General features: G+C 41.5%; 1 protein-coding gene across 9 annotated transcripts in view; it reads left to right on the top strand.

Moving 5' to 3' along the window:
• The window catches only part of TRIM2 (tripartite motif containing 2), a 161,841-nt gene that overhangs the window by 110,977 nt on the left and 28,269 nt on the right, over window positions 1–22,595 (top strand). For 8 of the 9 annotated variants that reach the window (XM_064489100.1, XM_031464487.2, XM_064489333.1 and 5 more), the window contains exons 3-6: window positions 4,227–4,464; window positions 15,570–15,721; window positions 16,932–17,112; window positions 17,930–18,653. In XM_064489100.1, the coding sequence (XP_064345170.1) occupies window positions 4,227–4,464; window positions 15,570–15,721; window positions 16,932–17,112; window positions 17,930–18,653 (1,295 nt within the window). Of the gene's footprint in view, window positions 1–3,379; window positions 3,442–4,226; window positions 4,465–15,569; window positions 15,722–16,931; window positions 17,113–17,929; window positions 18,654–22,595 lie in introns of all 9 variants that reach the window. The other variant, XM_031464544.2, reaches the window with a different exon arrangement.

Below are 22,595 nucleotides of genomic sequence, written 5' to 3'. Positions count from 1 at the left end.
AGTTTTTTCCATTGAGTTAATCAATTTTCAAAATATATTTTTACCCTCTTGCTCAACTTACACCATCAGCAATTAAGCATTAAAAACATTGTTAGCAATTAGTTTATCTGTGGTCTACTTTATTTCCGTAGTAAGTTTACGTATTTTTCTTTTTTTTATATTACCTTACACATTCACTGTTTTTTGGGTTTTTTTTTCTTTTTCAGTTTTATTAGATAGAATTATTACAGTTTGCACATATACATTATATTGCATGTAAATACATATATACAATATACTGCACTTTTTATTAGTTTACATATGTGTACTGATCATTGTTTCTAAGAACAGATTAGAGCTTTAGCTTTTTAAACTTACATAGTTATCAAAGGAATAAAGCCAGCCACAAAATAAGAATCAACAGAATGTGGTAATCCAATCATAAAGGACAGTCAAATGTACTTACACATATTCAAGAAATCAATCATCTAAGTTATAAATAATAAGTAGTTCATTTGTGTCCTTTTTTTTTTTTTTTTGATGTGGTATACGGATCAAAGTATTTTTTGTTTGTTTGTTTTTTATTTTGGTGATGGGGGAGGTAATTAGGTTTATTTATTTAGTTAGTTAACAGAGATCCTGGGGATTGAACCCAGGACCTTGTGCATGCTAAGTACACGATCTACCAGTGAGCTATACCCTTCTCTCCTGCATATTTTTCTTAAAAGCAAATATGGTAATTATTTTTATAGCATTTTATTAAATATATTTTCCTTTATTACTTAATGCACAAAATTAATTTTTTTTACCTCCTATCATAGAGCAGGAAACTGGTATTTCCAATGACTTCACATCAATGCTAATTACATTTACAATCCAATCTAACATACATTTGTTATCTGATTGAACGTGCTTTGAGTTGATTTACTTTGGAAGGTCTCAGCTGCAATAGAAAAATCACATCCTTGGTGGTGATGGATGGATGGATTCGGTGGATTTGTTACTGGTGGTTGTGGTGTTTTGTTTCTTTGTTTTGGGTTGTTGTGGAGTGTGTGTGTGTGTGTGTGCATGTGTGTCTACTTTTTGTTTGTTTGAAGTGGTGGTATATAAGGGCACTGATACTTTATTCATTTTATATGTTGGCTTAAGCACTTTATAATTCATACTCCAAAATGGCTAAATGGAGAGTGACTTCCCCTTCACTCCATGGATGTAGCTAAAACATGAACCCCAGCTGACTGTCCACGGTTCCCCGGGCTCACGTGGTAAGATGACTGTTTGAAATGCAGCAGTCGACACAGCCTAGAACTCTGTACATGATGCTGAGAGCCACTCAGTTTGAGCTTGGCAGAGCTGCCCCATCCCCTGCTGTTCAATGCCTGGGCAGTCTGTTGTTTGGCTTCTATTTCCTTGCTCTGATAGGTGAGAAGCAACCCTTCTGGGCTGCCCTGGGTCTGCTCCCTGCCCTCTCACTGAGGACTATTTCAGCCCACTTCCAACTCCCATCCAATAGCTAGTGGCAGAAATTTTCAAGATCCTACCATGGCAAGTCCCTATGGAACGCTGTATGTTGACATTGTTTTAGCATTGCTTGCATTGCAATTATGTACTTCCTTAAAATAGGAAAATTTTGTTTACATAGAGACAAAATTTCAAGGCTGGTCTTACTGTCATTGGCGAGTGAGACCCAAGACCACTTACCTCCACCTCCTGCCGGGCACAAACACCAGCCAGTGAAGAGCAGCCCTCTTACTGTCATTTCTTCCAAAATGCCATCAGTGGGGCTTGGAAGACAGAGACTCAGTCCCTGGCCTCATGAAGCTTACAACTAAGTGGAGGAGCCAGTTGTTAACCATCTAATCACTACAGTTAATGTGAAATTAAACCAAAGACAAGTGCTACATACCAGACGCACACAGGCGACCGCATAATAGAGGAATTTGCTCTAGTCAGGGAAGGCTTCCATGCAGAAGCGATGATTAAGTAGAAATCCCAAGGGTGAGTAAAAATTAATTTAGCAAAGGGGAGTGAGCAGAAGGAAAGAATTTCAGGGATGTGCAAATGTGGAGAGTGAGAGGGACCGTGACACTTAGGAAGAACTTAAATAAGCCCAGTGTGGCAGACGTGCAGCAAATGAAGAAGAAAGCAAATGTCTAGGTGTCAGATCATACAGGTGCATAATCCTTATCACCACATACGGACTCCTGTCTTCCTTGTATGAACAGGGGAAGCCACAGAAGGGTTTCACCTTCAAAGTGAGAGGAAGGAGAATGGTGAGCTGTGAGTTTTGAGAAGGTCACTCTGGTTGCAGTATGGAGAAGGGTTAGCGGGGTACAAGGGGGATGACCGGACACGAGGTGCAGAGCGACTGCAGAAACCTGAGAAAGGGTGGTGTGATGCAGACAGAGACCTGGAGAAGCTGGAAAAATATTTAGGGATATCCAGGCTTTGGTGATGGGTTGGATGTGGACAGTGAAGGCCAGTAAGGGAATTACGGTTTGAAGAACGACTCCTACATTCTGGTTTGCTTAGATGACTGGATGGAGGTGTAGTTCATTGAGATTAGAGGGGTGGACACAGTTTGCGGGAAGGTCAAGGGTTTGGTTTTGAACATGTGAGTATTAGGACCTGTGACACATCTAAGAGGGGAGGTCAAGAGATCAGTTGGTGTACAGATGTGGGGCTCAGGGGAGACATCTGTGTGGGAAGAAGCATAAATGTGGGAGTGTTATGCTTACTTTTAGGCACTACAATGTAATGCAATACCCCAGGGAGAAAAGAAGGCTTACAGTAAGCCTTGCTTAACTCCAAAGTGTATTGATTCAGTCGAAAAGAGCAGGCAGAAAGAACCCAGTGAGTGTGATGTCATAAGCCAAGGAAGGATAAAGTTTCCCAAAAAGGAGGGGTAGGGAGATAGTGGTCAAACGTGATGAATACTGTTAAGTCCAGTAAGACAGTATTGAAAAGTAAATGTCTGTTAGATCTAGATGTCACTAGTGACCTTAGAGAAAGCTGTTTCGTCTCTGGTATTGATTCAGTGCCATGCTACCGACGTGTGTGACATTGGGAAGGTCAGCTTACCTCCTCCATGTCAATTTCCTCATCTGCAAAATAAAAGAAATGGAGCGAAACTGGAGGTTTTCACATTCTGTTTGTCGGAGAAACTGGTAAACAGTATACACTGCAGTTATGGAGAGCTTAGATTCTGATCCCAGGTTGCCTGCGTTTACCTGCTGCTCTGCCTCTGACCACCTAAATCCCTCGGGCAAATAGCACCCTCTCTCTGCCTGCGCTTCCGCTTGTGTCTGAGGGTGATCACAGGGTTATTGGAAGGACAATTGACCCTTGAACAACACAGGTTTGGACTGCACAGGTTTACTTATTGCGGATTTTTTTTCAGTGGTGAATACTATGGGATTCCACGATCTGCGTTTGGTTGAATCCTCAGACACAGAACCGCAGGTGCGGAGGAACCGGGTAATCGGAGGGCTGGCTCTAATTACATGTGGATTTTCCACTGCAGGAAGTGTCGGCTCCCCTAAACCCCTAGTTGTTCGTGGTCAACTATACTTTGAACTTAGTGAGCAGTGTTACTCATTATTAGCCATACGTTTTGCTAATTAAATGAATTAAATTTGACACCTTTTAAAGAGAGGTCAGGATGGTGGGACTCCATCCCTCTTTCAAACAAAACATTTCCACTTTGATATGTTTTCAACACCTGAGATCTGCTGATGATTTTGTATGTAAAAAGAGTTTAAATGTTAACAACAACAAAAAGTGACATGTTTCTCCCAATTTGTGTGAAAGTCCACAAATTCGTGAACACCATACTAGATATTCTAGACCAATCTTCACCTTGCATGTGCATATAAATTGCCTTGGAATCTGATTCATTGGGTCTGGAGTGGGACCTGTGGTTCTGCATTTCTTCCAAGCTCTGGGTTGAGGCCGGTGATGCTCACCCATGGACCACACTTTGCTGGTGTGACAGAGCTCTAAGAAACACTACCAAAGCCAGTGAGATTATTCTTTTTTTTTTTTTTTTAGCAGAATCCTTTGCCTGATCAGTTGACGGGTCCAATGTGAGGTTACTTATTAACCTCAGAGATATTCCTTTCCCAGTAAAGGAAACTACCACGGAAGATTATGCCGAGTAGCCCTGTAGTCACTGAGAACGTGTATGGTACCCATTCCAGGAGCCCCGCTGTGCTGACAGCCCTCCTTCTCTTCTGCTTTGGCAACAGGTGCCTGCAGAACTACATTCCCGCCCACAGTTTAACCCTCTCCTGCCCAGTGTGCCGCCAGACCTCCATCCTACCCGAGAAGGGGGTGGCCGCGCTTCAGAACAACTTCTTCATCACGAACCTGATGGATGTGCTGCAGCGAACTCCAGGCAGCAACGCCGAGGAGTCCTCCATCCTGGAGACGGTCACCGCTGTGGCTGCGGGGAAGCCTCTCTCGTGCCCAAACCACGATGGGAATGTAAGTGAGCGGACTGCAGGTACTACTGCGTGGCCGTGCGGCTGCTTGATTTGGGGAGGCTTTGGGCAATCAGAGGTTAGACACTAACACAGAACTCCACCTGGAAACTGAGTGATTCAAAACACATTTTCTCAGTCCTCAGACTATTTTGCCTGCTTCCTTTCTCTGACCGAATTTAAATTATAAAATCAATCTTCATTGTGTCTACGTAGCACAAATTGTTGGTTTCAGCAGGGGAGCTAACCTATAATTCTGCAAGCTGGGCATACTTTGCCCCCCATAAACATCTGTATAATAAATTATAAAGATGTCTAACAGATAAGTTCTGCAAATTGAGAATGATTATTAAAATATTACTGGAAAAAAAAAACAGAGAAGTAACACTGCTTAAGTGTACTAAAAAGCTATGCACTAAAGTACAAGACAGAAAAGAAAAGAAAAAGAAGTTACTGAATTACAGTTCTTTCTTTTTCTTGTAAGGGAAATTTTACTCACACTCCCTTAGACCCTACTTCTTAATCATAAATAGAATTTGAAATTATGTGAACCTCTCATAAGAGATTATAGATTATGGATTCCAAACATATTTCCTGCTACCAGCAAGCACAGTAACCATTATAAACTCAGGAGGACAGTGTGTCCCATCAAATAATGGATTCACAGTAGCTGTGTGCCCGGACAGGCAGCACTGCTTAGCAGCTCACTGTCCGCTTTGGACTCAGATTGTCTGATTCAAATCCTGCTTTTTAATTCAGTCCCTGTGTCAGCTTTGGCAGATTTATTAAACTCTCGGTCTCACTTCTTCATCTGTCAAAAAGAAAGCAATAATAGTTTCCCATACAGGATTATTTGGAGAATTAAATATTTAAGTCAGAGAAAGCATGTGGTAAGCTCTCCATAAATGGTAGCTGTTAAGTTATTTGTAGCTTATGACTTCACCTTTTTCTTTATATAATGGCCACTCCAGAAGTGTTGGAAACTGCTGTAATAAAACTCTAAGACAACAAGAGATCATTAGAGCCAAGTGATAAGTATTAGCCATAATGACTGACTGTTGAGTTACCTCTCATACCACTCCCCGCCCACTGTGCTGCAGCCTCCCTGGCCTCCTAGAACTTTCCATGTGGTCTCCCACCCTGGAGCCCGGCTGTTCTCTGTTCCTGATGACCCGAATGCTCCTGGCTCCCTCTTTACATGGCTGGCTCGTTCTCATCCTCCCTGCCTCAGCACAAACTCCTCCCACACGGAGCAGTCTTCCCAGATGCCCTAGCTAAGGCAGACCACCTCTGACGCCTGGGTACCCGGCATCGCACCGCTGTCTTGACATTCGCCAAGTTCTGCCTGCCTCCATCTCTGTGTCTGCTGACTTATTGACCTCCTGGCCCTGCTTTTAGAAAGTGAGCTCCAAGAGGGAGGGTCCATGTCCATCATTAGACCCCTGGCACTAAGCCCAGTATCTTACACATGAAAGTGCACATACAAACAGAGACCAACCAAACAAAAAAAAAGAGGCTACTGATTCAGCACTTGCTGTAACAAGGGGTCAGCCACCATCCCTCGTGTTTTGTCAGAGACTCAGGGTCAGGCAGAGGAGTGGGAAAGCCCCATAGTGGGAAAACGGGGGCGGCTGCAGATGCGCCCTGACTGGGAGCTGCTGACATTGGGAAGCTGGAGGCAAACGATTTAGTAGTGGGCAAACCTCTGTGATTGCTGAGGGGTGCAAATTTGGCTTTCTCTGGTTGCTCCTAAGTTGGAAGCAGGGACAAAAAGTATTAGTTATCAAGCCCTAGCCATTTGGGGCCAGGTGGTACAGAATTTATTGTTTAGTTTGTTGGATTGTTACCAGAGATAGCAGTTTGACTTTTCCTTACAATTCTGACTTGTAGCAGGCTGGCTTCCTGTGTTGTTTCACGTAGATAAGGGGATGGGTCTCCCAGGCAGGTGGGTCCCAGTTCTATTTTTCTATCTGGTCTGACCATTGTCCATCTTTATATTCAGTCTCTCAGAAGTCAACCAGCACCTATTTGTTGAACAAATGGCCAGACACCATGCTTGGCTTCTTACACACCACTCGGTGTCAAGTAGGTATTGGGTACCTTCATTTTATAGATGAAGAAACTGAGATTTGAACGGTTTAAATCACACACCTCTCACACTGGCTCTTAGTGAAGACTAAGGCTGTCTCCTCCTGGGGCTTACATCCTAAACACTAGTCTGGGAAGGCATTTATATCAGACACATGAGTCCCCGTATCCCTTAAAGTGTAGTCCAGGCATGGAGTTCTCTGAAGACCTGTGTTGATAGGAAAGTAAAGTTCCAGAAACGTTAGGAGACCTATGGTACACACCGGTCCAAATTTGGGGTGTCAAGGACAGACACGTAGAATGAGAAATAATGGCAACTGGAATGATTACATCAATAAGTAAAGGCAAGAGTGTCGTGGAATTCAGGAAACAGCTTGCAGCTCAGCTCAGCTAGAGCCTGGAGATGGGGCGACAGTGGTGGGAACACAGCTGGGTTGCAGGATGCAGGGATGGGTCTGGAAAGAGAGGGGAGGAATTGTGATGAGCTATGAATGTCATTGAGGAAAGGTTTGACCAAAACACCATAAGCAGTGAGGAAGTATATCACTTATTTGTGAGATCTAAAAAAAAATGATACAAATGAACTTATTTACAAAACAGAAACAAACTCACAGACATAGAAAACACATTTATGATTACCAGGGGGTAAGGGGGTGGGAAGGGATAAATTGGGAGTTTGAGATTTGCAGATACTAACTACTATATATAAAATAGATAAACAACAAGTTTCTACTGTGTAGCAAGGGAACTGTATTCAATATCTTGTAATAACCTATAATGAAAAAGAATAGGAAAAGGAATATATGTATGTATATGTATGACTGAAACATGATGCTATACACCAGAAATTGACACATCGTAAACTGACTATATGTTAATAAAAAATTCTTGAAAATAAAAATAAAACCTTTTAAGCAGGAGGTGAGTATTTTAGTGGCATTATGGAGGAATAGAATAGCTGAGACTGGAGGCTGCAACACCAGTTCTGAGTTTAGTATTGAGTTGGCCAAATGAGAGATGGTAAGAGCTAGAATGAAAATTTCATCAATGGACTTGGAGAAGGAAGGATGAATTTTAGAGAGGAGAGTACTGTTTCACTTGAGAATCTGCCCCCCACAAATAAAAAGGCATATACTAAAATCTGTTGAACCAAGCTATGAAGACTTTGAGCAATTCAAGTTGATCATCTAATAGGATTAAAAAAAATTCACTGTATTTTCGCATTGTGTAGACCAAGTTTCTGCACCACAATGCAATAAAGTTATACTAGGACCATATGTTATAGAAGAAACCCCAAATCTTTTTTAAGCTTATAATTATTTAATCAAAGAAAATTAGTAAAATTAAGATTATTTACAAAATAGTGTAAGTGGAAACTTTATTAAATGTGTAAGATAAAGTCAAATCTGTACTCAAGAAATTTTATAGGTTTAAGTATTTTCTGTTATTTAAAAAGAGTGCATTTCTAGAAATGAGGAAAAGGACAATAAAATAAATATATGGAACACAAAAAGAATAAAGACAACTTTGGAGAATTTGAAAATAATGAAACAGTTGAGTTGATGAATAAATCCAAGAGCTGAATTTTTAAAAATTAATTAAATAACCTGACATCTGATAAAGCAACAAAGGGTAAATATATAAGTCAGATTAGGGCTAATAAAGAGATATTAGCACAGATAAAAAGATTTTAAAATTAGTTCTCTGTGCTAAAGGCTAATGAAGGCTGAATGAAGTGAATGATTAAGAAACTACAAATGATCAAGAAAATCCAAGTAGACCTATAATCTTGAGAGAAACTGGTAAAAGTTAATTTAAAACTGAATACCTTCAAGCCTGTATGGAACAGGTATGATTCATGGTATCTACACTTCTGGACCGTAAGTGAAGTTAAGCCCCAAATTCACCTGTGGTACACTCATGACTCGGGCACCAAAATCTAGTGACGACAGAAGAAGAAGAAAACTACGAATCATTCAGTTTATGAAAGTAGCTGTGAAATTCTTATTTAAAATACCCCAGTACATTTTTACTGTATAAGGGTGCTTACTTAGAAATTAAGTATATGAACATCACGAAAGAAAATGAGCATAGAACTTAAAAAATTCACAGGTGGTATAAAAATGGCTGATAATCATATGAGAAAAGATGTTAAGCTTCACAAAGAATTCCTGAAGATGTATTTCCTGAGCATCTCTGGGCACGGAGACCCTTGGATACCATGGGCTTCTAAACAGAACACTCTCAGAGATGCTGATTCCAGCAAAGTTAAAGCCTTTAGGTTAAACCTTTCCCTTGTCTATCAAACATACTGCATTAAATCACATTAAAAATTAACTCTATTTAAAGATTGGATCCTCCTGGAGGTGAATGAAGCTATTTTAAAGTATGTTTTGAGCACTTTCTCTATGCTGGGTCGTTCTGATTCTTTGGAATCATAAAGCTTATAAACCAGGAAGAGGCCTTGGAAAATTAACTGCATGTCTTGCATCATTCAATTGCTTCACCATAGATTGTAGGAATTCACTGCTGCTGCTTTGAAACAGGGGTCCTCATTGCATATTCAAGCCAAATGCATGCAATATTACGGATAAATTGCTGCAGTTAATTGCCATGGGTAAATCTTTAAAAACAATTCAAGCATCAGAAGGTTAATAAAATTGGGTAATTAACAGTAAAGCAGGATGTTGCCGTCATAAACTGCCTGGTGCTGATTAGCACATGTGGAGGAAAGCCTGTCATTTACTTTAAGTGCTGTGACACTATCTGTGTTCTAATTAAACTGCCACGGCTGCATTGTTCAAATACAAAGAAAAATGGGAATAACGGTCAGTGATTTAAGAGGTTCTCTGCACTTAAAGCAGACATTTGAGCTCATGCCTCGTCCCAGAACACAAATGATCATTAAGCCCTGTTGTTGGTTCCTTAGGCTCCTCACTAACAAGGATGTTAAGAGGTGCAAACCTTAAATCCTCATTAAGAATGCCCTGCCACTCACCAGTTCCCACTCCCAGAAGCCTTGGGGTTGGCTGCGAGGCCCTGAGCATCCTTTCTAGCATCTTCTCTCTTAACAAACACAGATGGTGACTACCTGTCAACAAGGATAAGCTCATCCTGGCCTCTGGCCCCCCCACCCCTGGGAGCACCCACATCAGCTCATCGGAGATGGATGAGCTCAGCTGAGCCTCACACCTCACACAATTAAATCTCAGCTGGAGTCAAAGCTGTCAGAACCCAAGCACAAGCATTTGAGAATGACGAGTTGTTGACGCTTCAGAATAGTTCCAGGGCTTTTGCTTCCCAAGAAACACTTGGGATACTGAACCAGGGGCAATTACCCAGGTCGGCTGCTGTCTCTTCAAACGTGCAATCAATTTTTTTTTTTTAATTTTGGGGGGTGTTGGTAATTATGTTTATTTATTTTTTAATGGAGGTACTGGGGATTGAACCCAGGACCTTGTGCATGCTAAGCATGCACTCTACCACTGAGCTATACCCTCCCCCCAATTTTTTAAATTGAAGTAAAACTCACTTCAATTTGTAACAAAACATTTAACATTTTAACCATTTTAAAGTGTACAATTCAGTGGCTTTTAATATATTCAAAAGGTTATGCCAACACCACCACTATCTAATTCCTAAAGTTTTTCATTATCCCGCAAGGAAACTCCATATCCACTAAGCAGCCACTCCTCATCCCCTTCTCCCAGCCCCCACTCTGGCACCCACCAGTCCACTTGGTCTCTATGGATTTGTCCATTGTGGACATTTGATATAAATGGAATCCTACAATATGTCGCCTTCTGAATCTGGCTTCTATCACTCAGCATAGTGTTTGCAGGGTTCATCTACATTGTAGCATATTTCCGAACTTGATTCCTTTTTTATGGCTAAATAATATTCATCATCCAGGTATACCACAATTTGCTTATCCATCCATGAGTTGATGGATATTTAGGTTGTTTCCACTTTTTGGCTATTATGAATAATGATGCTATGAACATTCATGTGCAGTTTTTGTGTGGACATATGTTTTCAGTTCTCTTGGGTTTATAGCTACGGGTGGAATTGCTGGGTCATATGGTAATGTTTACCTTCGAAGAACCACCAACTGATTTGACAGCAGCTACACCACTTTACATTCCCGCCAGCAAAGTATGAGCGTTCCTATTTTTCCACATTCTCATCAGCACTTGTTATTGTCTCATTTTTGAGTCTGGCTATCCTAATTGGTGGGAAGTAGTGTCTCATTGAGGTTTGGATTTGTTTTTTTCCCAGTGACTAATGATGTTGAAAATATTTTCCTTTGCAAATTGGCCATTTATTTATCCTCTTTGGAGAAATGTCTATTCAATTCTTTTGCCAGTTTTTGAATTGGGTTCTTGAGTTGTAGGGGTTCTATATGTTCTGGGTACGACATCATCATCAAATGTATGACTAGGAAATATTTTTCCCATTCTTTTCTCTCTCCTGGTAGTGCTGTTTGATGCTCAAGTTTTTAAATTGGTAAAGTCCAATTTATCTATTTTTTTTCTTTATTTGCTTGTCTTTTTGGTGTCATATCTAGGAATCCATTGCCCAATCTAAGGTCATGTACTTTTACCCCTATAATTTTTTCCTAGGATTTTTATAGTTTTAGCTGTTACATTTAGGTCGTTAAATCTATTTTGAGTTAATTTTTATATATGGAGTGAGGTAAGGTTTCGACTTAACTCGTTTACATTGTAGATATCTGGTGGTCTTGACATCATTTGTTGAAAGGACTCTTTCCCCCGCCCTTGGTATCTTTGTCAAGAATCAGTTGACCATAAATGTATGGTTTTATTTCTGGACTCTCAATTCTATTCCATTGATCTATGTGCCTGTTTTTATCCTGGTAACACAAAATTTTGATTACTCTAGTTTGATCATAAGTTTTGAAATTTGGAAGTGTGAGGCTTCCAATTTTGGTGTTCTTTTTAAAGATTGTTTTAAGACATTATGAACTCATATACAAAACAGAAACAGACTCGCAGAGATAGTAAACAATCTTATGGTTACCTGGGAAACGGGGTGGGAAGGGATAAATTTGGGAGTTTGAGATTTACAAATGTTAGCCACTATATATAAAAATAGACTTTTTTTTAAAAAAAGCTTCTTCTGTGTAAAGATTACTTTAGCTATTCAGGGTCCCAGTGTAATTCTGTATGAATTTTAGGACTAGCTTGTTCATTTCTGTGAAAGAGGGCAGTGGAATTTTGATAGATGTTTCACTGAATCTATAAATCAATTTGAGAAATGTTGCCCTTTTAACATACTAAGTCTTCCAGTTCCTGAGCATGGGGTATCTATCCATTTATTTCCATTATTAGGTGTTCTTTAATTTCTTTCAACAATGGTTTTGTAGTTTTCAGTGTAAAAGTCTTACACCTTCTTGGTTAAATTTATTCTTTAAGTATTTTATATTCTTTTGGATGCTATTGTAAATGGAGTTGTTTTCTTAATTCATTTTTGTATTGTTCGTTGATAGTGTATAGAAATATAACTGATTTTTGTTTGTTAATCCTGTATCCTACAATTCTGCTGATTTTATTGCTTCTAATTGTGTGTGTGTGTTTGTATTTTGGGGGATTTTACATATATTAAATCATGTCATCCCTGAATAGAGTCATTCTTACTTCTTCCTTTCCAATTTGGATGCATTTTATTTCTTTTTCTTGCCTAAATGCTCTGACTAGAACGTCTGGTATATTGTTGAATAGAATTGGCAAGAATGGATGTCCTTGTCTTGTTCATGAGCCTAGTGGGTCATCATTAAGTAAGCTATGGGTTTTGGTAGAAGTTTTTTGAGGAAGTTTCCTTCTATTTCTAATTTGATAAGTGTCTTTAATCATGAAAGGGTGTTGGATATTGTCAAATGCTTTGTCTGCATTCACTGAGATGAGAGTGTGGTTTTCCCCTCTTCATTCTATTAGTGTGGTACACTACATATAATTGATTTTTGTATGTGGACCACTGTCGCATTCCTGGAATAAATCCCACTTGGTCATGGTGTATAGTTCTTTTAATATGCAGCTGGATTCAGCTTATTAGTATTTTGTTAAGGATTTTTGCACCTGTATTCATAAGGGATATTAATCTGGAATTTTCTTTTCTTAGGATGTCTTTGGCTCTGATGTCAGTATATTACTGGCCTAATAGAATGAATTAGGAAATGTTCCCTCCTCTTCTATTTTTTGGAGAGTTTGGAAGGACTGGTGCTAATTTTTCTTTAAATGTTTGATAAAATTCACCAGTGAAGCCATCTCGCTGTGGGCTTTTCTTTGTTGGAAGTTTTTTGAACATTGATTCGTCTCTTTAGTTATTATAGACCTATTCAGATTTTCCATTTCTTCTTTGAGTCAGTTTGAGGTAGTTTGTGTGTTTGTAGGAATTTATACACTTTATCTAGGTTATTTGATTTGTTGGCATACAAGCGTTCATTGAATTCTACTTGTCAATTTTATTGATCTTTACAAAGAACCAACTTTTGGTTTCATTCTCTCTTATTCTGTTTTTCTATTCTCCACTTTATTGATCTCCACTCTAATCTTTATTTCCTTTCTTCTGCATGCTTTGGGTTTAGTTTGTTCTTTTTCTCGTTCCTTAAGGTGGAAGCTTAGGTTATTGATTTGAGATCTTTTTTGATGTGGACATTTACAACTATATATTTTGCTCTGAGCACTGTCTCTTATAAGCTTTGATATGTTGTGTTATTTTTATTCATCTCAAAGTACTTTCCAATTTCCCTTGTAATTTCTACTTTGACTCATTGTTTAAGAGTATGTTATTTAATTCCCATATATTTGTTAATTTTCCAGATCTCCATCTGTTATTGATTTCTAATTTCATTCCATTGTAGCCAGAGGAGATACTTTTTATGACTTCAGTCTTTTTAAATGTATTGAGACTTTTGTGACCTAACATATGGTCTATTCTGGAAAATGTTCCATGTGTCCTTGACAAAAATGTGTTTTCTATTATTGAATGGAGTGTTGTATGTAGGTGTGTTAAGTCCAGTTGGTTTATAATGTTCCAGTTTTCTGTGTCTTTATTGACCTTCTAATACTGCTGTTGTTATTAAAAGTGGAATATTGAAATCTCCAACTGCTATTATTGAACTGTCCATTTCTCCCTTCAATTCTGTCAGTTTTTGCTTCATATATTTTGGGACTTTGTTGTTGGGTTCATATTTGTTAATATTTGTTATATCTTCTTGATGGATTAACCATTTTATCATTATATAAGTTCCTTTTTTATTGAAGTATAGCTGATAATGTCCTTTTTTGTCTTCTATAGCAACTTTTCTCTTAATGTCTGTTTTATCTCATGTTGGAATAGCCACTCCAGCTCTCTTTTGGTTACTATTTGCATGGAGTATCTTTTTCTATCTTTTTACTTTCAGCCTATTTATACTCTAGATAGGTTGTGAGTCTCTTAGAAACACATACAGTTCACTCATTCAGCAGTGTTATTATATACCTACTATGTGCAAGGGGTTACCTAGGCTCTGGATGAGAGAATTTCAGTGCTCAATAATTTGAAATAAATGAGGTATGAATAAAATTGCTTTGGTGGGTGCATTCACTTTGGGAAAATCCATCAATCTGTCTTAAGATTTGTGACATTTTCTGTATGTGTGCTATACTTCAAGAAAAAGATCCCCCTGAAAAAGTACTCTGGGAATTCAATATTGAAAGAATTTATTTCCAGCTGAGAGAGTAAGAGGAATGTCTTCACAAGGAAACCAACTTTCAGGCTTTATGTTATATTATTACTGAGAGTTCATCATATCAAGATAAGGTGGTTTTATTTTCAGGTAAGCAAATATGATCATCATTGTCATCATCATTGCTACTACTTACTAAGAACTTACTCTGTGCCAGTGCCAGGTATCATCTGAGTTCTTTGTGCATATTCATCTACCGAATCCTCGTAGAAGCCCTGTGAAGTAGGTTAGTAGGTTACCTGATTGTTTCCATTCAGCAGAGGGAAAATTGAGACATGCTGAGGTCACGTAAGTGGTGGAACCAGGATGCAGACTGCTCTGACCAGCTCGTCTCTTATCCAAACAGTAGCAATTCTCAAGGTGCAATCTAGGAACTCTCATGGGTCCCCAGACCCTTTCAGAGGGTCCACAAGGTCAAAACTATATTTGTAATAATACTAAAACATTATTTGCCTTTTTTTACCCTCAATCTCTCAGGAGTGTACAGTGGCATTTTCTAGAGACTGTATGTGTGCTGTCAAAACAGATTGAATGCAGAAACAGATAAGAGAATCAGCTGCCTTTTGTTCAGCCAGACACTGAAGAGGCTGACAAATATGGAAAACAATGCCATTCTCCTCACACACTTTTTTTCACTTTGCAAAATATATTTTTCAGAAATTATACTATTCATGTTCACATTTAATTGGCTTATTTTTATTTGTAATTAATAAATATTTTGAATGTTTCTCAGTTTCCATTTTTAATATGATAAATATCTTTTTGTTATATAAACAAAAAGCATTTGGAGTCCTCAATAATTTTTAAAGGGTATTTGAAGTCCAATCTGTCTGTGTTTGAGAACTGACACTTAAAAATTTATCTTTCCTTTTCTTCTGTGAAACTGGATATAATATTGCTTACATCCTGGGGAGGCTGTGAGAATTAAATGAGAGAATGGGGTGGAAGGTATAGCTCAAGGTTGGAGCAAGTGCTTGGCGTGCACAAGGTCCTGGGTTCAGTCTCCAGTGCCTCTGTTAAGGGAAAAAAAAATTTTTTTTTAGCGGGAGGAGGAGGTAATTAAGTTTATTTATTTTTTTAATTAATTTTTTTAATAGAGGTACTGGGACTGAACCCAGGACCTTGTGCATGCTAAGCATGCACTCTACCTCTAAGCTGTACCCTCCCCTTAAAAAAAATTGTTTTTTAATGAGAGAATGTAGGTGAAGCCCTTGTGCATAGTAAGCACTCAGTCAGTGGCACTGAACCTAGAATTGCTCTTGTGTTCCCCACAGGTGATGGACTTTTACTGCCAGTCTTGCGAGACTGCCATGTGTCGGGAGTGCACAGAGGGGGAGCACGCGGAACACCCCACAGTCCCCCTCAAGGACGTGGTGGAGCAGCACAAGGCCTCACTCCAGGTCCAGCTGGATGCTGTCAACAAAAGGTGTGCACACCTCCCCCAGGCTCCCAGCTGGCCGCCCGTGGCCTCAGGGTCTCATGTCCCAGTGAGACAGTAGGTTCATGTCGCCTAAATAAATTCTCCTTTGATCATAGGTCTGTCTTCATAAATTAGTGGGTGATGAAGGTCCTCCCCTGCCCCATGGTAAAATTCTAACCCCCTTTTGTTACGAATGGTGGCTTTGCTTTTAGTACCTTAGTATGATTAAATGATTTTCATTCATTCATTCAAATATACATACAAGGAAAATGCTTTCAAGAGATCTCTGAAATTTGTGCCTGAAACCAGGTGGTCTGAAGGGCCTTCTTAGTTACTGTTCTTGAAATACTTAAAGGCCCATTGTGCTGACTATGACTGGCTCCTCTCTGTTGGAGCCCAGCAAAATGCTCCTGAGTAGCAATCGCTCGGTTTTCCTTCTGCTTCCCTACTTCCAGGCTCTTTATTTGGCATGGAAACGAAGGAACAGAGTAGCTGTGTGATGCATGAGAAAGACCAAAGAGAGGAAATAAACAGCCAGCTGAAAATAAATCTCTTCGCCAATAGCTGAAGTGAGAAAAGTGTGGTTATTCTGCACTCATTAAAAGAACTTGGAAACTTGCAGGAAGTTCCCAAGAAACTCGTTAAGTTTGGATAAGTTTTTCATGTGATTGGGGAAAAAAGATACAGCTATATATTTAGAACAGTGGTTCTCAGCCATGGGTGATTATACACCCCCCAGAGGACATTCGCAATGCCTGGAGACAATTTGGTGTCACAGCTGTTGAGGGGGGAGGAGGGGAAGAGGAAAGGATGCTATTAAAATCATAATGTACAGACAGTCTCCTGCAACAGACTTCTCTGGCCCCAAATATCAATAGTGTCAAGTTAGAGAATGCCTGATTAGAGTGTGAGGCAGAGCTGCAGGGTTCTGAGAGCTTTAAGGCTTTGTGCTATCAATTATTAAAATCAAACAATTGAGGTAGATTGAAGTAGACAAAGACCCTCAAAATCTCTCTTCTCAGAGGCAATAATTATGTCATGTCTTATTCATTCTGTTCTTTAGTGATTACTTCTTTAAGATGCTGAAAGCCACAAAAAATGTTTCTTGACAAAATACTGTGTTTGAATAGTTTGTGTGTGTTTTGTTTTTTGTTTGTTTTTTACTATTTCTGTGTTGATGTTACTATGATAGTGACCTTTGACAACTGTCCTCCAGGCTCCCAGAAATAGATTCTGCTCTTCAGTTCATCTCGGAAATCATTCATCAGTTAACGAACCAGAAGGCCAGCATTGTGGATGACATCCATTCTACCTTTGATGAACTCCAGAAGACATTAAACGTGCGCAAGAGTGTGCTGCTGATGGAGCTGGAAGTCAACTATGGCCTCAAACACAAAGTAAGACCCTAGCCGTTCTTACAGACATCCTGTAAGAGGCACGGTATCTGGGGCCTCCCTGGCGCCAGCTTACTGTGTTCTCCTAGCAGCCAAGGGGACTCAGATGGCTCCTTAAGTGTCACTGTTGTTCAGTAAATAGTAGTTGTCACTCAATGGCATATCCAGCTATTTTTTTCTTTCCTGTTTTCAGCAAAACTATGATTCTGTGGCCTTAAGTACCACTTTATAATGTGACACAATGCAAGGTTGAATATAAAGCAGTGCTTTCAGGATTTAGGGTTAAACTGGATTGTTTTCCTTCCTTAATGATAATATCTAGTAGTCTCTTAATTACTCTGTCACCCACACCAACCTATTAGTCAACTTCAAAGTGAACACTGACTGCAGACTTTACCATGTCCAATCACAAAACCAGGGATGAAAGCTTCTGATAGTCAGGTGTGGAGTTTTCATTTGTCTGGTTTCTGTTCCTTTAATGGTGACAGGGGAGCTTTGGACATTAGGGAAAGATACTGAATAATGCATATTTCAGATGTCAGGCATAGCGATCTGTTTGCCAAGCTCTTGGTGGTAACGTTTCTGCTTGCCCCTATGAAAGACACATGACCCAAGAAATATGTGTGTGGGAGAGACGGGGGTGGGGGAGGAAAAGGGAAAGAGAAAGGACTGGGAAGGCGATTTTGGATTATGCCTTAGGACGGGGTTCACTGTGTTAAACCGAACACCGCTTGCCAGGAGCCATCTGCGCGGGCAGGTGCGGAGCGTGCGCCCTGGGAAGCGCGCACCTAGCCCGGGTTTTCTCCGGTTTTCCCCGCAGGTCCTCCAGTCGCAGCTGGACACTCTGCTCGAGGGGCAGGAGAGCATCAAGAGCTGCAGCAACTTCACGGCGCAGGCCCTCAACCATGGCACGGAGACGGAGGTGCTGCTGGTGAAGAAGCAGATGAGCGAGAAGCTGAACGAGCTGGCGGACCAGGACTTCCCGCTGCACCCGCGAGAAAACGACCAGCTGGACTTCATCGTGGAGACCGAGGGGCTCAAGAAGTCCATCCACAACCTCGGGACGATTTTAACCACCAACGCCGTCGCCTCCGAGACGGTGGCCACGGGCGAGGGGCTGCGGCAGACCATAATCGGGCAGCCCATGTCCGTTACCATAACGACCAAGGACAAAGACGGGGAGCTGTGTAAGACCGGCAACGCCTACCTCACGGCGGAACTGAGCACGCCCGACGGCAGCGTGGCGGATGGCGAGATCCTGGACAACAAGAACGGCACCTACGAGTTCCTGTACACCGTGCAGAAGGAAGGCGACTTCACCCTGTCCCTGCGGCTCTACGACCAGCACATCCGGGGCAGCCCGTTTAAGCTGAAGGTGATCCGGTCGGCCGACGTGTCCCCCACCACCGAGGGCGTGAAGAGGCGCGTGAAGTCCCCGGGCAGCGGCCATGTGAAGCAGAAGGCAGTGAAGAGACCCGCCAGCATGTACAGCACCGGAAAGCGAAAAGAGAATCCCATCGAAGACGACCTGATCTTCCGAGTGGGTAAGGAGCGGGCGGCGCTGCGCCTGAACGCCGAGCTTTGCTCTGGCTAAGGGGTGACGGGACGGTGTTGCAAGTAGCAGCTTTGCAGGTCACCACTTCGGCTTAAGTGTTTTATCGGGTGAGCTCATGCAGTCTCCTTCTCCGCAGATTTTAGGATTTATTTTCCCCTCCTCCTGCCTCCTCTTCTCCCCCTTCCTCCTTCCTCCTCCGGCATCCTCCCCTGCTCTCTCCCCCACTCCTCCCTGTCTACTTCCTCTCCCTCCCTTCTCCCCTCTCTCCTCCTCCTCTCCCATTTTCTCTCCCTCTCCTCCTCCTCCTTAAAACACAAGCTCTGCGTTTTCATTAGTAGATTAGAAACTGAAAATAAGCAAAAAAGAGAAAAATCACAGCAGTCATAATCTGGAAATTTTAAAGGAAATCTTAGCAATCTCCACCCCACCCCACCTCCCCATGGGAATGTTTTTAGAAAACTCCTGCCAAAACCCAAAGGTAGCAAGATCATTATATCAGATAACTTCATGTGTTTCTCTCGAATCTGCCAGCTCGGGCTGTAACTGTGGGCAGAGGGTCTGATGCCTCCCTGTCACCACTTCTGCACTGGGGGTGAGGGACATGGTGCATTGCGGGTTGTGATCATGTCCAATTCTTAGAGCAGCCCTAAGAGGGGAGGGTGTATGAAAACCAAGAGAATGGAATGAGGTTGGGTGGGAGCAAGAAAGCTTGAGATGAGCCAAGAGATTTGGGGATGCAAATAGCCCTTCCCTTGTCAAATGTGTTGGCTCTGATTTTTTTAAGCTGTGTATTTTCTCAATAGAAAGCAAATGAATTTAAGGAACAAATAGTTTGATAGCTCTTAAGAAAAAAGTCTGCATTTTCGTGCCTGTATCCAGCCTGCTTCTCTTTCTGCCTCTTTATCCTACGTTGCAGTATCTCTGAAAGGGTGCTGCAGGGTCTGTTAACGGACATGTGGAGAAACAATTCTGTGATTCAAATAGATTGAGGAAAGCTTAGCTTAATGTGAAGGAAGCAGGGGTTTTTTTGTTTTTGTTTTTCCTACAGTACCTTTGGAAGCTGCTGCTGTGCACTGTAAGTCCCCATGGCAGGGGAGGTGTGATAACAGGCAGCACTTCCCAACTTTTCTGACCATTGAACTTTTTCCATGAAACGTCTTGGGAAAATAAGGCTCCTTGGAACATTCTTGGGCAAAAGCTGCTCTATTTATTGTTTATTATTCTATGTTATTTATTATTCTTTGGGCTGAATCTTGGTAAGGATTGTGATAGGACAAGCTATCGGTTCAGAGTGTGGAGGCCCTGGTCCACTCACTGGCTGCTTGTGCTGGGTGTGAACGCAGAAGCTGTGGAGACATCAGCCCAAGCAGAGTGGGTGGGCGCCCGGAGGGTGCAGGACTGGGAGCCTCCCCAGCCTGCCACTCCGGTTCTGCTGCTTACTGACAACTTGGGCACATCTCTCAGCTTCCCTGCGCTTCAGTTTCCCTGTCTGGAAAAAGAAAATACAGGAGAGAAAGTATAGCTCAGTGGCAGAGCGTGTGCTTAGCATGCATGAGATCCTGGGTTCAATCCCCAGTACCTCCACTAAAAAAAATTAAATAAGTAAACAAACCTAATTACCACCCCCTCCAAAAAAGAAGAAAAAATATATATATATAAGAAAAATATCTGCTTCTCAGAACTGTTTTAAGTTCCCAGCTTAATGCCTGGCCTGTAGGAGAAGCTAAATACTCAAGAAGGATTGTTTTTGCATGTGCAATTAAGGCTCTTAGATGTCCCCTCCTCCTTTTTCTTTCAAAAATAAACGTACCTTGCTGTTCCCCATCCATCTGCATTAAGAACAAACTCAGTCTCAAATTCAGAACCCCCCTCCTCCAGCCAGGTGACCCCAGGCCACATCCCCGGGCAGGCAGCCCGGTGGAGAAAGGCCTGGATCTGGTCTGGTCCTGATTCTCCTCACCAGCCGGCAACTGGCTTGCCCTTTCTTAGCCTGCTTTCCTCCTCTGTAAAATATAGGAAATGAAATAGGACATAATTCTTTTTTTTAAATTGAAGTATAGTCAGTTTACAATGTGTATTACCTAATTCTTAAGGTTGCCGTGGGAGTACATGAGAAAGAGTTCTTATACCACGGCTGGCACTGGCCTGTGTACAGTAAGTGCTCAGTTAACGGTAGCTATTATTTTTCTGTTGTTATTATTATCAGTCATCATCCTTGCACCTGATTTTCTCCTGAGGAGAGAGGTATACCCCTTAGGGACGTTTTTTCCCCAAACTATACTGATTTTGAGGGCTCGGCTCCCACCCTCGGGGGAAGGAGGCCCACTCGTCTCCCCTCTTACCCACTGAGAACTGCAGTCATAGTGATTCACATATCTACACATTTGTAAGGAGCTTAGAACAGCACCTGGCCTACAGCACTGTGTCTGAGTTTATTCATGGAGTAAAGATCAGGTCTTAGTTTTCTAGGGCAGAAGTAACGAAATATCACAGACTGAGTGGCTTAAACAAGGAGGCTGAAAGTCCAAGATCAAGGAGGCAGCAGGGTTGGTTTCCTCTGAGGCCTCTCCTCGGCTTGCAGACAGCTGCCTTCTTGCTGCCTTTTCCTTCCATGGTCGTCCCTCTGTGCACATGCACCTCTGGCGTTTCTTCTTCTTCTTGGAAGGACACGAGTCATATTGGATTAGGGCCTCATCCTAATGGCCCCATTGAAGTTAATCACCTCTTAAAGACCTTAACTCCAAGTACAGTCACATTCTGAGGTGCTGGAGGTTGGGACTGGACTTCAGCTTAGGAATTTCGTGGAGATACAGTTCAGCTTGTCACAGATGCTGAATACCTCAGGTGTGTAAGGGCAGAAAGGGAGATAGATCTTACTGACCCATTCCTCTTTAGCTTTATGTTCTAATCCAGAGTCTAACCAAAAGACACCACCACTGTGCAATAATATAGCTCATAAAACATTTCTAGAGTGCTTACTACAGGACAGGCATTATGCTAAGAGGTGAGGAATACGGAGATGAAAGAAATGAGGTCTCCTCCCTCCAGGGACTTACGGTTTGGAGTGACAGATGTATGATCTACTAACTAATACCATGGGTTGGGAGAAGGAATTGAAACCAGACGTGAATGATGAATACAAGCCATCCAAGTCGACAGGTAGAAATGGCATCCCGGGCAGAGGGACCAATGTGAAAATCAGAGGCCAGGTGAAACGGAGTGAACACGATTGATGTGTCGGGGTGGTGGGGGTACGCATCCCATGAGAAGTTGCAGGGGCAGCAGAGCTCAGAGGGGTGGAAGGTGATGGGGGCGCTGGCTGAAGGGGAGCTGGACAGATCAGTGTCAGAGCCCCTGCTTCTAGAATGCCCTCTGTGCTTTCACACCTTCATCCCTGAATCCTCTCCCCAATTTTATCCTTCCCTCAACTACCCCCTTCTCTTTTAGAATCCACAGTGAATATTATTATTTATGCCTAGGTCTTATTTTCTGATAAGATTATAAATTACTTGAAGTCAAAGATGAAGTCTTTATTCATTTATAATCCCCAATAATACCCATAAGAATTCCTTGCATAAGGACTTTGCCCATTTGAGTAGGATCAAGTCACGACTTACTGCATGATTTAACTTCCTGCTCACCGCTGTCAAGTCCCAGTTTTGAGGCCCAGGGACACACAGACCAGCCAACAAAGCCCCAAGCTCGAAGGCAGTTATCACCTATGTTCCCATGCATGGAACTGTGCTAGGCTAGGCGGTGTCAGACAAACAGTGCTCGCCTTCTGAGAACTTGTGTTTTCAAAAATCTATACTGTGGGCTACAAATGGGTTGAGTTTATATTAGTAATTAAAAGAGTTCAACTGTCTTTTATGGCTACACCTTTGTTTTAGGACTCTAAGCTTCTCTGTACAGTCAGGCTCTTAGGTGCATG

Source organism: Camelus dromedarius, chromosome 1 (genome assembly GCF_036321535.1).
Source record: "Camelus dromedarius isolate mCamDro1 chromosome 1, mCamDro1.pat, whole genome shotgun sequence".
NCBI classification, from domain to species: domain Eukaryota; kingdom Metazoa; phylum Chordata; class Mammalia; order Artiodactyla; family Camelidae; genus Camelus; species Camelus dromedarius.
Note: the sequence above shows the minus strand (reverse complement) of the source record. Positions and strands in the feature narration are given on the sequence as shown.